At 60.0% G+C, this 15,346-nt stretch overlaps 1 protein-coding gene across 1 annotated transcript in view; it reads right to left on the reverse strand.

The window, feature by feature from the left end:
* Positions 1 to 15,346, reverse strand: part of ZNF385C (zinc finger protein 385C) — an 89,198-nt gene that overhangs the window by 49,075 nt on the left and 24,777 nt on the right. The window contains 1 exon segment of the mRNA XM_050912086.1: positions 6,633 to 6,881. Coding sequence (XP_050768043.1) covers positions 6,633 to 6,881 — 249 coding nt within the window.

Raw genomic sequence — 15,346 nt, forward strand, 5'->3', positions numbered from 1 at the left:
TTGAAAAAAATTAGATTGGCACCCATTTTCTTGGTAATTAACAGCTGAAGAGCTCTGACAGCAGAGAGCAGCAGGGGGAAGGCAGGAGGAAACACTCGCTGCAGCTGACCTCCGAGATGCTGCGTGCCGGAGCACACAGAGCAGGATCACGCAGCCGCCACGCACCAGCCAGACTGTTCACAGTCAGACCCGCCAGCTCTGCTCCCTCCGCTGCTCTCCACGCCAGGACAATGCCTTCCAGGCGATGTTCTGGGTGGTTTTCAGGACCTGTCTAGCAGCAGGGTTATCCCAGCCCAGCAGAGAGCATGGCCATGAACCTCTCTGTACTCCTTGGTGAGCGCAACAGGCTGTAGGGACCCTCCATTTGCTGGCTGGGAACAGCTCGCCCAGGCCAGCGACAGCCTGGGTGATGCCCGGGGATGCCAGGCTTCGTTCAGCAGTGCAGCACCCTTGGGACCCTTCTGGGGTCTCCCACGGTTTAACGCCACAGCCCATTGCTTTCGTCTGGATAAACCAGCCTTCGTGCACTGCGGGCTGCGATGGAGGAGCCATTCGAGGGGAGCAGGTTCCCCCCCAGTGCCCAGAAGCAGCCCTGCCTGCTGCCAAAATTGGGGGGTTCGGCTGGCACCCCCCGTGCAACACAAGATAACTCCCACCGGCAGCTGCCAGCCCCTCCCCGGCTCCCGGAGCGGCACAGGCTCCCATGGGGTCCCCACGTCCCCTCCCAGGGGCCTGTCCCCTCTGCTGCAAGCCCAGCGATGCTGAAGCTGTCACACCAATTTCTCTGCTCATCTCAAACCTTTCTGCTCTGCAAACGCGCACAGACAGACGTTTCAGCGGCTAATTGGGGAAACCAGGATCTTTCCCTTCGCAAGGAGCCGTTATTTCTGTGCAGTGCTGCTGAGCGGGTGGGGATGGCAGCGCAGGGAGCCCCAGTGCGAGTGCTGGGGGACGACACTGGGCAGCCCCGGAGAGGGTCTGGGTACGTAACGCCACGGGGGCACGTGGAGCGGAGGAAGAGCTTGCAACACGGATTAGCACCAGGGCACAGCTGGCTCCGGGTGTTTTAGCCCAACCCTGCCCACCCGGCCTCGGCACTGCATTTGGGGGAGCAGCCCGGCAGCCCCCAGGGCTGTGAAAGGCGGTTCGAGGTGGGCTCGGGGCTTGCACAGACCCTGCCAGCACGGAAGATGCCTGGACAGGGTGTCCTTCCCACCACCCCCAGCACCCACTGCCCCCCCAGCACCCACGGCCCCCGGCCAAGGTGGGGTATGAGCTGCTGTCAGCTCAGATCTGCCCGGGAAGCTGGGAGACTCCTGCTACAAAGGAGAGCGCTTCCCCGCCGCGTTTCAGCGAGATGCGAGCTGACAGGGCCCGGGGACGCTGGCTCTGGCAGCGGGGGAGCGCGAGCTGCTCTTTACATCCCGTGACTTTTTTGGGACACTGGTGGAAGGGCCTTTTTTGGGAGCAGTGGACAGCAAGGGAGCAAATTCCTGAAATGCTCCAGCTCAGCCCGTCCTGCGATGGGCAGCCCCTGAGATCATCCAGGAGGAAAAAGGGAAGGCAGCAAACCCTTGTCCCCTGGCCCCTGCCCTCACCCAGCAGTTTGCACTGGCACAAAAGCAGCGCTGGAGGCTGTGCCTGCAGCCACCGTTCCCCGTTTTGGGGTAGCACAGCGCTTTCTGCTCATTCGGCACCAGAACGGGGGGGTCTGGCTCCTGGCTGCGGGAGCACGAGGACACCAAGAGCAAACTGAGCTCGCTTGGGCACCCTTGAAAATCACAGGCAGTAATTAAATCATTCTTGACCCAGTTGGATTTGAACTGGCATCTGCAACATGAAAACATCTTTCATCTGTGGACATCCCGTATCTAATTGCTGCCTGCACTACAATTGAACACAAGACAACAGAAATCTATGATTTGCCTTGCAAGAAGATGCCTAATGAACAATGATTTGTTTTTAAGTTGGGGGTCTTTCTGGCATGGAGCTAATAAATTGTAATGATACTGATTATCACATCTGCTTGCCAGCTAAGCTCCTCCACAGCTTTGCTCCACGAAATGCAAGCGATTGCAGCCTTTGCAGAAATAACTGATCAGAGAAGCCAGAGGGGAAACAGGGAAGATCGAGCAGCGTCTGTGAAAGCTGCCTTTGATGTAGCTGTAGATGTCAGTGCGAGACAGAGCTTCCAGCTCAGAGGAATATCCCATCTTTGTCTAACTGACTCAATTATTTCATTTAATCCATTGTCTTTAAAAACACCCCCTCTCCTCCCAAGGCTCCCCCAGTGCTGACACGTTAGCAGAGGCCCGCGTTACCCTGCCCTCTCCATGGGTGGTGCCGGGCTGAGCCCATCGCCGGAGCAGGCAGCTTGGCCAGGAGCTGCCGGAGAAGGGGTGACTGCTCCCATGACCGCAGGCGGGTGCATTTTCTCAGCACCCAAAGGTGCTGGTTTGGCTGGTGAAGGAGGAGTGTGATGGGGCAGGGCAGGGCAGGGCAGGGCCCCCCCCAGCACTCCCGGCACCAGGCTTAGCCCAAGCAACCGTCACCTCTGCCCAGCCCTGCCTGCAGCCTCCTGCCCGCGCGCTGTGGCCCAGGCAGGAGCACAGAGCAGGAGCTTCTCCAGCGCTTGTCCTTAGCTCACTTGGGCAAGGCAGAAAGGGCTGCTCCCCTCTTCTCGGCAGCGGTGGACGGTTGGGTTTGGGGTGGGATCAGCCCCTCTCCCAGCACAGGTGACATGGGGCCGGGTGACACGGAGCACCCACAGTGCCAGCGGCGCAACCGGCGTGGAGGGGACACGGGTGTTGTGTCAGCTGGTTCCCAGCCCTAATTTGTGATTCGCGGCCACATGCCCCCCCGGGCTTGCGCCTCAGGAGGCTGGGAAAGGTTGCCTGTGACAAAGCTGGAAATGACATCTTTAGCTAAAAGCGTCGGGGAGAAGGTCGGCTCCGGACAAGCGGAGCAGGCTGCGGCGGGAGCAGCATCCTGCACAGGCACTGCTGCTCCACTGCTGCGGGGGGGGGCAGGAGGGACGGGGAGGCGAGGGGAGCAGATGCCGTCTGCAATTTCCCCACATAAGCAAATTGCAGCCCTGCGCAAGCAGAAGCCGACTTCACCTTGAACGCCAGAGCAAAGCGTGCGTGAGGCTGACAGCGCAGCAAAGCCCCGAGGGCTGCGACTGTCTGCTGGAGCCCTGGATGCTGGCGGAGGTCAGGGACGATGCAGAAGTACAAAGAGCATACTTGCATGCTCCGAGATTCTTTGGCTCAGTAGGAAACGCATCCCTGGACAGCCTCCCACCGAGCCACAACCGGGTCCTGGGGGAGAATTTAGAAGCTGCAGGCTGGAATTTATGAGCCCTGTTCCCATTAAAATAGCAGGCGATATTTCCATCTGTCAGTAAACGATGATAAACAGACCAGCTCCTTTGCATATCCCAGGCCTTGCCCAAACAAAACCACCACCAGGGAGGGCAGGATTTGGCATACAGATGACCATTGCCATGCTAGGAATTTATGGCTCCAGCCTGCCCGGTCTCTAGCAAGAGCAGGAGCAGGTATTTATACCGGCTGGTCCCCAGGGGTCTGCCAAGGCCAGGGCACCACAGCCAGGGCCCTGGCACTGACCGCAGCGCCCGGCTGCCCACCCTCTTGGTTTGCTGGGGACGAGCATCCTCCTGACCCGGCTGAGAGCCAGGTCCCGTCAGCACTTTCCTGCCTTTGAGGAAATCCAGTGTTCAGCAGGACGGAAAGTGATGGAGGGGAGCACGGGTCCAGGTTTGCACCCAGGACTCCCCCAAACCCTTGCAAATGTGCCAGAAGCCACCAGTGAGCACAGCAGCGAAGGCACCGGCACCGAGCACGGCCACCCCGGTACTCAGAGAGCATCGTGCTTTGTGCGTGTGTGGGACATGCTGCCGTGATCACCCATCCCGCTAACCGGGGCTGGGGGGGCTGGGTGCAGCAGGTTTTAGCACCCTGCAACCCGCTGCTGCTTTGCTGTTTGCAAAAGCATTGCAGATTTGTTTGCCAACCCTTCAGATGTTATTAAACAAACATTTCCTGACAAAACTGGGACTGGACTCCAACCTCTTAAGCTCTTCAGCAGAGCAGCTCCTTGCGGGACAGCACGCCGTGGGCTGCAGAAGGGCAGCCGGGGCACAGGGCGCCTGGGAGCGAGGGGCTGGCACCCAACACGCCGTTTTACAGGATTCCAGCACATTCCTGCCCTTTCCCCCTCCCCTCAACTTCTCGTCACCCTCACACCAGATAAAGGCATCAATTAGCTACAAAGTGCTTTGGAGACCTCAGCTCATTAATCCAACTTGTAATTAGTCTGTGAGGAAAGGAGGGCAGTTGCCAAGTCAGCCGCCCAGTGCAGCTCGAAGGGGGCTGCACCCGGACCCCCTGCGACCGCTGCTTCCTGCGGAGGGGCCGCAGGGTGCGCAGCCAGCGACACCCTCCTCAAACGGCAGCGGGGTCCTGGGGGATGCACCGTCTCCGGCCCCAGGCTGGAGACACCGGGCTCTGGGCACTGCCCTGGGCACAGGTATCTGGAGCAGCCCCAGGAAGGACAAATTCCTTTGGTTTGCTGCTTAGTGCCACGCAAGCCCTCGCAGCCGAAAGGCTCAGGCAGAGCTGGTCAATCGTTGCTGCAGGGTGACATTTGTGGGCACGTTTCCCTGCTTTCACGCAGGAGAAAATCTGCAGCAGTCAGCTGTACGGGCCCAGGCCAGGTAAATGCCAACAGATGGCACAGAGGGCAAGCGAGTCCTTGCCCTCGCACGAGCTCCCGCCCGGCGGCGCAGCACCAGCCGTGTGCCAGCATCCCTGCCGCGGCTGACAGGCGAGGCGCCGGGACCGCCTGCCCACCCACCCGGCCCCCGGGGACAAGCACCAGCCCTTCCCGTACGCTCAGAAAGTGCCCCCAGAGAAGTAACAAGAGGGGCTTAGAGGAGACTGCCGTCACCAGGTGACATTTGGAAAAAAACAGGCAGGAAAGCGGAGACTTGGTTAGTCAGGCTCAGCATGACGGGGATCACCTCGTTGCTCTTTAGCAGAGGCTTTGTCCAGCCACCAGCAGACATACTCCTTCCCCCGTGCTGCAGCCTGACTAGTTAATACGTGGCTCCGCACCTCCCAGAGTTGCTAACATCATCGAGTGGACGTCAAGCCTGCCTGGAGGGATGACGCTGCTCGCTTGCCAGCCGTAGCACAACGGAGGTGTTTTATAACAATTAGGCAATTAACAGGAGCTCTACCGCCAAAAAGAGAAACCGTCCCTGACTCACAGCAGCCTCGGATCGCTACGCCCCCAGCATCGCATCGCACGGACGACCAGCAAGTAAAACAGGCCACTGAGCACGTCACCCCCGGGAGTTCAGATACAGGTGCCTAGGGGCATCCCTCACAAGATACCTTTGCCTCCTAATGCAGCAATGCCCGAGGTCCCGTGCGCTCAGCCCATCCCCTAAACACTTGGCAAAACACAACCATGGACCTTAAAACATCCTGTCAAGGGCAAGCACAGAGCTGTCGTGGCTGCCACTTCTGCTAAGTGGCTTTTGTGATAAACATCGGTCTCTAAATGGAAAACAAAACCTGCCCTTGTTGCAATGCTGGTGCTTCCTTCTCACTGGAACAGATCGACCCGGTTAAACACATCGACCCCAGGCGGCTCAGCTTGTCTGGTTTGTTGTAAGGCCCATCAAGTGTCGGTGTCGCAGCAGACGATATCCCAGCGCTCGCTGGGACCCCAGTGAGCTAACGGCAGGCAACAGCTCCCCTTGCACAAGGGACTCGGGGCAGTGCACACACACCACGGGAGCCTTCCCCAGGCAGCCTCTCCTGGGGGTGCAGGAAAGAAGCCAGATCCCCCACCACAAACCAGCACAACGGGACAATTTGCCCAGGACGTTACTTGTCAAAGGGCCAGTGGGATCCGAGGCAGCTACCTCCTGCCAGAGTATCTGAGGACAGGGCACCGCAGGTTAACAGGGGTTGCCAGCGCAGAGCACCCCAACAGAAAAAAGGAGATGAAGTTTCAGAAGATCGTCGTTTCCAACAAAACCTCCAACCATATTTGAAAGTGTCGCTTGAGAGCTTTTGAGAAGTCCATCCTTAACCCTCGGCACCAAAATCTAAGTGGCATTTTGAGACAACAGCAGCCAAACTCAGCATGGTTACAGGGCACGTGCACGGCAGGAGGCTGGAGGGACAGGGTCAAGATGGCACCTGGAAAGCAGGTAGCCAGTAACCCAGAACCGCCAGCCACTCCACCCTTGGATGCGCTCATCCCAGCTGCACAAGTCATCTACGGAAACCCAAGAAGACGCTCGCAAAGACAGAGAGTACCAGCAACCACACTTGCACAGGGACAGGACCCACACGTGTCCATCCATTCGGCGCAGCAGCGCGGGCTCTCAGGGCCCAAAACCACTTGAGGACCAGCAGTGACGGTGGGGTGGGGAAGCCCCCAGAGCTCAGGCAGACCAGCAAGCGACAGACGCCGACGACACAACACAGCGTTCCCGAACATCCCACGAATCCAGTGCACCAAGCCCAGCAGAGCAGCTGGCCCAGGGCAAGGGCAGCCTTTGGGCAACCTCAACCTGATGGGTGGGCTCCTACCTTGGGCTGCCGGCATCTTCCCCTTGTTAAGCTGCTTGAGGCGCTTCTGGTGGGACTTGCCGTTGTAGTGGATCTGCGCCTGCGCGGCCGAGTTGAGCTGGATGTTGCAGACCTCGCAGAGCGTGAACGACTGGTGCTTCTTCTCCCGCTTCATGCGCTGCTCGGGCTGGCTCGGCAGGCAGCTGGCCGCCTCCACCAGCCGCACCCCGTTCTCGGGGTTGTGGGATGGGCTCAGGGGTCGCTTCATGCCTGCGGGAGGAAGGACAGACCCGCCGTGAGGACAGAGGGACAGGAACAGGGGGCCAGGCGAGGCAGGAAAACCCAGCACAGGTCCCACGCCTGTGGGGTGCCCAGGCTGCCTGGATCTGGGGGGACTCCCTGAGCAAGAGCAACAGCGTTTGCAAGGAGTTGCGTTAGGCAAGACGACACGAGCAGCAGCATTCCTAGGAGGTTAGTGCTGGAGCAGGGAATAACCCACTTCTTCCAAGTTTCTAGCACCGGACGACACTCCTCGTGTCAGTTCAAGTCTTTCTGTTTACTCCCGGACAGCGCTGTAGGTTGGCCCAAGGCAGAGCTGGGATGGTAACCAACTCTCTGCAGGCAAGAAATTCAACCGGAGGGACTCGTGTGCTGCTCCGGTGTCCTGCAGCCCGTCCCCACCGCAGCAGGAGGATGACTGGCACCGGCACCTCGAGCCACGAGCACTTTCTCGCCCGCATTAAGCGGGTGCCTGTCCTGAACGCAGGGCTCTGCGGACCAACTCGCATTGGGAGCTCGAGTCCCGGACCTGCACAGGGACCCCACGTGGAAGAGCTGCCCACGGAGGGGTTGGGGCCAGCCGGGGATGGCCCTCCTGCGGCCTTCGCCTCGCAGACACGCTGTTCGCACTGCCCGACCCCGAAGTGGGAGCTGGTGGGACATCCAGAACTGAGCCTTGGAGAGGCGCGAAGGTCACCCGAGCCCTGCGATCCAGTTACCACCTTGGAGCTGGCAGCTGCCAGTTACAAATACACACAGGCACGCTGCGCCGAGACACCCTGAGGGGCCAAGAGCGGGGGACTGGGGTGTCTGTGGGTGGCCAGGCAGGCCCCAGAGGTGCACTGCAGAGGTGCCCCTGGCACCCTCAGGAAGGGCCGCGCAGACGCTGCTCGGGGGTTCATCTGTGCACTCCTCGGGCATTAGGGACCAGACCAGAGGCTTTGGTTTATGCAATGGGCAGCTTGAAACACCACCGCTGTCCCTGCCTGACTTGGTGCAGCACCATCCTGGAAAAGGTCACCCAGCAGCCCCAGCCCACCACTCCTGATGGTGGGAGGCCCTGCGCGTCCCCTCGGACACGGCTTGTCTTCCCCAGTCCCGCACCCACTGCGAGCTCAGTCCTCCCTGCCCGTGTTTTTGCGGCAGGAGGTGACAGGCCGAGCTCCTGCAGGCTCCTGTCTGGGACAAGTCACATAATTTCTCCCCAAAGACGACCCATTGCAACTTGAGCACCCCAAGAAGTGCCCCTGGTTCCCCAGCAGCCCCTCGGGGCTCAGCAGCCGGCCTGGGCAGCCCCGGGAGCCCGGCGTGGGTGGCTTCGGTGGGGGCTGCCCCCCCCCCCCCCAGCACCCAGCAAGCGGGGGGAAGCACCCGGAGCCGCACAGGTAAAGCGGGTCTTGGTGCGCCAAAAGCAGACAGGCACAACCGGGGACCCGGACCGGGACCCGGGCGGGGGGGGGCCCAGCGGGGGCACGGCCCGGGCCGGGCGGTCTCCGGGCGCTGCAGCCCCGGCCGCGGCCCCGCGGTGGCGCAGACGCTCCGCGCCGGTCCCCGCGCGTGGGTCCCCACGGGAAAGCGGAGCGGGCGGCGGGAGCGGCTCCGCTCCGAGCACCGGGCCCACGGTGCGGGAGGGAGCCGCTCTGCGGGGACAGGGGGGCGGCAGCGGGTACCCCCCCCGCCGCGGTGCGTGGGTGCGCTCCCACCCGTGCGGCAAACGCCCCGGTCCTCAGCGGGTTTTGGCGTTTTCAAGACGCCAGAACCCGTCTTGCTCTTCCCAGCTCCCTGGAGGTGACAACAAGCATCTCCCGTAACAGTTACAGTTAGCAAGAGGTAACGGAAGGTTTTTCCACGAGCTGTTAATTGAGCTGGAGGCGAAAGCCGGGACCTGCAGGGATGGAGGGTGACCGGTGTCACCCCAGGGGTTCTCACCACCCCGCACCCACCGCAGCGCCTGCCACCATCTCCTGAGGGAATTAATGTCATTTTTGCTCAGGGAGGGGGTCCGCATGTGGGGATGGACCAGGAGCTGCGCAACGTGCCCCAACCTTGAAGCCAGCTGTGCATCAGGCAGAAGGTTGGACCAACCACCAGCGGTCCCTTCCAGCCTAAATTACTCCATGATTAGCCAAAAATGTTAGCAATAAGATCCTTAAACTCCTGCTTCACCAGTTGAAACACTAAGCAGCGTAACTAAAAGGAGCTTTACATTAAAAATAAGTAAATCTACTTTTTGGCAGAAGGATTTAGGAGCCTGAAGTTCGCATGCAGCCCTCTGGTACCTGTTAACCCTGGACTCTCTCTAGAGACCTCAGGATTTTTCCTGAGGCTGCAACTTCACATTTTAACGAAAACAAAAGAAAATGCATAGCCCTTGTGCTTGAGACAAGTGAAAAAAGCATGGCCCAGCCCTGAAAGGCTCAAAACCCCCCTAAATTTTATTTACAAAACCCAAAAAACAGCTGATGTTTTTCAAATGAAACCTCCCGGACTTGGCGCACTCGGGGCTGGCACAGCAGCAAGGACGGAGCCGCCCCGCACCGAGAGCGAAGATTTCAGCAGCAGAGCTGCCCCGTCTAACCAAACCACGGCGTTTGCAGTCGTTCCCCAAAACTCGCAGCGATCGATGCCTGATTGCACTCGGATGGGCAGGGAGCCCCGCGGCACCCCGGGGAGAGGGCCTTTACCAGAATAACCATTAGCGGAGCAGCCGGAAAGCAGATCTGGGAGACGATCGGCATCGGGAATGTGAAACGGGGCCTGAGGGATGCAGCGGGACACGCGGAGCGCTGGTGGGGACGCGCCAGCGGAGGCAGGTCCCCGGCTGCCCTTGGTATCCTCCCCCTCCCCGGGTATTTTTAATGCAATTACATCCCGGGACGCAGAGCTAAAATTGGAACATTATGTGGATAAAGTATCCCAAAAGTCTCCCTCGTCTTAAAAAAAGGAACTGCTGTTGCTTTGATTAGACAGCGGCTCCCTTTCCCAGCTCTCGTTGCAGCGTTTAAAAGGTCTGTCCTAATTACATGCACGCTTGTCTCATTCACTTAATTTCTGCTGTGCCTGTTCTGCTTCTCAGGTGTCAGGACCATAAATTTGGTGATTTGTGGCTGGGACAGGTCACTGCATGTGTGAGGACCCGCGGCTCCCTGACTGACAGCTACTTTGGGCAGGTTTCACCTTTTCAGCAAAGCATTGAGGATCTTTTGGGGGGCTGTTACCCCCTTTCACAGGAGGGAAACTGAGGCACGGTGAAGTTTAAGTGACAGCCCCCACACCCCCACGGTGGCTCCGGGGCTCTGAGCCAAACGCAGCACCAAGCACAGGGTCACCGCATCCCAGCTCCACCGCTCTATCCCACCCCGGGGCCGATGAAGCCAAGCTTTTTCTTCTCCATGGAGGACCATGAGCAACCTCGTCTTTTGGGTGGTCTTCCCAAGGGGCGCAGGGCTCCCCTGGGATGGGGGGGCTGAGCTGCCGCTCACCCACCTCTGCCCAGATTTCACTTGGCCGATCGGCATCAAGCCCCTCCCCGGGCCTGCGATGCCCCCCGGCTATCTGCACTTTTTGCTGCCCTTTGCTGGGAGCCGCCGAGGGCTGTGCCGGCCCCGCCGCCGGCCGAGCGGGGCCAAAGGCTCCTGCCGGGTGCGAAAAGCTCCCTGACAGATGTCCAAATCTCTCTGAAATAAAAGAAGGTCAGAGCGGCTTGGGTGTCACTGCAGCGGCGAGCGCTGCGTCAAAGCGCCCGTCCTCCCACCATGCAGTGTTTCCAGGACACGCTGCCCACCCGGCACGGCGAGTCCCTGTCCCGTCCCCCGCCAGATGCTGGTCCTCAGCCCCGGTCCCCAAGCCCCGGACACCCTGCGACACACACGGCCCCAGCCCAGGACTGCAGCACTCTGATCTCCAAGTCCAAGGGAGCTTTTCCGCTCTAGTCCTCGCCGCTTTTATTGTTCGTGATCGCTTGGAATAACAAATTGATTCTGGGATTGCCATCCCCTTGTCCCCCATCACTCCCAGCAGCCAGACTGGTCTCCCCAGCTGAGCAGCACAGCAGGCTGTCGGGCAGGCGGGTCTGCACAGCGAGTTCATAATTTTAAGGTCAGTTTTATGCTCTTGTACAGTAGCCCATAACCTCAGGTCTCTCCCTCTCTTTCTTTCTTTTTTTTAGTAACACCATAAACATGTGGCAAAAGGCTGTAAAGCGCTGACAAATGTTAGAAAGAATTTAAAATCCAGGCATTAAATATCTGAAGTAAGAAACACTCTGGTTTATAGAGGGTGCACGATGGCAGAGCTCGCCTCCTTTCCAGAGAGCATCCGTGCGGGTGGAAGGGAAGCGGCGGAGCGAGGCTCTGCCGGGTGAGGACACGCTGCTTCAGCTGCTCCAGGACATTGCAGCGGCTGCTCCGTCCCCTGACCGCCCCAGTTCAGCCCCCCACATACCACGCTTCCCCACCAACAGCGATTTCCCCTCCCAGGAGCTAGGCCAGATGCATTTGCACCGGGGGCCCGGGCAGCAGGACTCTGTCCCAACGCTGGCACTGGCCCCAGCGACGCCGCAGCCCTGGGCTCCGGGGTAACCGTTCAGCTGATGCCCCAGCCCAAATTAATTTCAGCCCCTGGAAAACCCTGACTGGTTGCCTGCGCACCGGGGGCCTGGCCTTGCCCTGTCCTTGGCGTGCACCCGGCAGTGAGATCCCGTTTCCCAAGACCTTGGCGCCTCCAGGCTCCCTGTGTGGGAACCGGGCTTGCCCTGCCCTGGGGTCCCCTCCGCAGGGGACATCCCTGTGGCTGCTCTGTGCGGTCAGCAGCCAAGTTTTTGAAGCAGCCCCGCGCTGGGACATCTTTTACTTCAGCTCCTAAACGCTAAACCAAACTCTTCGGAAACTATAACTTCCCGCGCAGGCTGCGGGCACTGGAGAGCGGCTCCGTGCCGACACGCGCCGGCAGCTGCCCGTGCACCCCGCGAGCACGGGGACGCAGCATCCCTCACCTCTGCAGCCGGGGAGGGTCAAGTCTCGGTGAGCCCCTGGGCTGTGCGGGGGGACCAAACAGTGCCCTGTGCCACAGTTGGACACCTTCTGGTGGGTGGCTCTGCCAGGAGCTTGCGGGCGACAGCAGCCCCCGACGCCGGCAGGGAGGAGCGAGGGGGATTAGCGGAGGCGATGCCAGCAGACATCTGCAGCGTGCTGACACATTTACGCACCCTCAGCCTGCAAAGGAGGAGCTGGAGCTCAGGGCACATGGCAGAGGTCTTGCAGCCACCCACCCTCCATGCTGGGGCCCCCCAAATCTCCAAACAGCAGCTTTTTAGCAGGGGGAATAGGCTTGCACCCAGAAAAGCAGCTGCCTGGGCATGAGCTAAGTCACCAGGACGGTAGGGTTCTGGCCAAGCTACAACATCCTGATGAGGGAGTGGGTTCGATGCATGTTGGGTCCTTTGCCTCGATTCTGATGCTCCGGATAACCTGAGGACAGAGGCGGTGAGCCTGTCCCGGGGCACAGGGAGCGCAGTTAAACGCAGCCCGGCCAGAGGTTTCCGTGCTAATGCAGCCCGAGCGTCTGCCCAGGGATGTTCTCCCAGTCCCACCCCGGCAGGGACCCCCGGGCTCCCTCCTGCCATCGGCAGCGATTTGTGTCCCACGGGTCTTTTACTGGGCCTGAACACAACGGACCCAACACACAGGGCCAGAACCTCCACCCAAGTAAAACCACCTTTGCCATGGAGCTGAAGTGGCATCAGAATTGCTCATCTGAAGATCTGTCCTGTTCAGCAGTGTGGAATGAGGGACACTACCACCTGAACCTAAAGTTTGGATGAACTTGCTAAGAGAGCAAGAAATCTAAAAAAAGAAAATCTGATTTGAGTTCACGTGATTCCGTAACTGTGAATCTGCTTTCCGTATCTCCGGTTGAGTGCACGTAATAGTAAATAAAAGCAACGGAAGTGTAAGAATTAGTATGAAAGTCACCGCCAACAGCTGTCACAAAACTCACTTAAGCCCCTCGAGCAATGACCGTATTTGCAGTGGCCCCGTGTGCACTTGCAAGGATCCACAGGAAAGCCAGAAAATACCACCAACCCCTACCTGAGCACGACTCAAATCACTGCATCTCACTGCTGGCTCAGTTTGCGCTCTTCTACTGAAATTTGCTGTTAGAGCTGACAGTGCGTCCCCATTAAAATTGTCTTGAATGCTCAAATTAGCCAATAGCTATCCCATGCTCGGAGGTGTAAATCTCAGCAGAGGGGCAGTTCGAGCCTTGGAGCAGCTCTGTGATCCCATCACTGCCGCGCACAGAGGTCAGGCGGGTATTTGCACTGCGGACCCCTGGCTGCGTCCACCCTCCAGAGCCCCCAGGGAGCCCCAGACCCCCCCGGGTGCAGGGAAGCCCGGCTCGGGGGAGGCAGCCGTGCCGTCCTGCCTTCGCACAGACCCCTCACTGCTGGCGCAGGCGATTTGCAGCCCACCCACCCACCCATTTGGGTTCAGGACAAAGCGACGCTGAAGATGCAGCGCCTGGTGCCCCCAGCCCAGCACGGGGAGGCTCTTACCTGGTCGCCGGCAAAGGGAGCGCCGAGCCCTGCCCTTCGCAGCCGCCGAGCCGGCTCCTGCCCGTGTGCCGCGGCCGTCGGGGCACAGCAGACACCCCTACGCCCGGAGAGTTTCCGACACTTGTCTCATATTTCAAGGAGCATTTCAAATGCGGTTCGATCGCCACTAAATCAGCCCTCAGCAGCAGCCTCCAGACGAGAGCCGGGGTGAGTACGAGCTGGGTGCCTGCGGCTCAGCAAGTTTCCAAAAAGCCCCGGGCGTCACGCGGGGGAGCAGGCGCCAGCTGGCAGGAGGCTGCACTGGAGGAGCTACCTTGAGCCAAGAGCGGGCGAATGCACCTGACATCAGCTCTGTTGGTGAACGGGGGGACGGGGGAGCTTCCCGGGCTGCCTCTCACGTCGGACTCAGAAAATTCCCGGTGCAGCTTCATAAAGAGGCACCAGCCGCTGGTAGAGGGATGAGCAGGCAACCGGCCTCGGCTGCAGCGAGCGCACGGGTGCTCTGCCCCCCGGGATGGAGGTGGCCCAGGAGACCTGCTACGGCATCAGGAGATGCTCTGATGTGCCGGACTAAGAGCTGAGCAGATGCGGGCAGACCACAGATTTCAGAGGGCCCTGGCCATGCCTGTATCCCTTTCAGCATTTCGTAACACAGCATCAAACCAGCCCCCTTCTGCCCCCCCCAGCCCCAACATATGCTCTGCTAATGCCAGAGCGAGGCACATTTTAGGATCAGTCCATAAACCATCCGTTGTCAGAGCAAGGATTAGCATGAGCCAGCCCTCCCAAAGAGCTCAGGGCTGCAGGCTGGCTCCTGGCACAGCGACTAGGGCACCTCAGGTCTGAGCCCCCCAAATACCCAGGCTGGCTCAGGATGCCCCCCCGAGGTCCCCCTCAGCCCCGCTCCCACACGCTGAAGGGCAGCAGGACATCCTGCAGCACCCCGGGCACGCAGAGGGCATTGCACGGGCACGCCGGTGCTGCTGTGCCTGTCCTCTTGTTTGCACATCAGAGAGCATTAACACCGCAGGTCTACGTGTCCCCTGAATCAGCAGATCTCAGCCCTGCTCCCAAACCCGAACTGAAGGAGACGCCGCGGAGGGAACAACACTGCTTTTCTGCAGCGGTGCAGAGAACATGCCCATCGGCCCCAGGAACCAAAACCTGGGAAGTGCCTCTCGGCTCCCATCCCAAGGTCCCGCAATCCCTCAGCTGTGTCAGTAACAAGTTGATTAATCAGCTTCAGCAGGGACCGACCAGGCCGAGTGTGGGGTAACACGAGAGAAAATGTGGTGGTGGCAGGGCGCACAGGCTGTGTCTTTTTAGAATGATAAATGAGATGGTGCTGGGTCTGGCGAGCACGCTGTCCTGGGCATGTGCCATGGCTGGATCCTGTTCCTCGCCCGGGGTGGGTGAGGGTGCACTGGGTGGGCTCCCGGCAGCCCCCGGCAGTGACCCACCCGCTCTCGCACCAGCAGAGAAAAAAGCAAAGCAAACACAGGCAGGGAGTCTGACATTTTGTCCCCGGGGGTTCAGCTGTAAATGTTAGCACAGTGTAAGGGAGCAGCGGGAGAGGAAAGATTGAGGCACCAGCGATTCATCATCCCGACTGGCTGCTGTTCCCCCCGGCCGCTCCGCATGCTGCCAGCTGAGGAACGCCTGGCACAGGGCTTGCAAGATCACAAAATCCTTCAGGTTTCTTGTGATCAGCACAAAGATTAGGGCAGAGCCACCTACTACAAACCCGCGGCGAGCTGAGGCTGTGCCTGCCCTTGGCGCAGCCGCCCGGCACCGAGCCCTCTCCCCTGCGCCGCCCCGCCAAGCCCTTGCGTGATGCCAAAACTCAAGGAGGGCACAAAGCTGCCGGAGGATGCAGGCGGGCAGGGCACCCCGGCTGTGC

The sequence above is a fragment of the Gymnogyps californianus genome, chromosome 28 (assembly GCF_018139145.2).
Source record: "Gymnogyps californianus isolate 813 chromosome 28, ASM1813914v2, whole genome shotgun sequence".
NCBI lineage: Eukaryota > Metazoa > Chordata > Aves > Accipitriformes > Cathartidae > Gymnogyps > Gymnogyps californianus.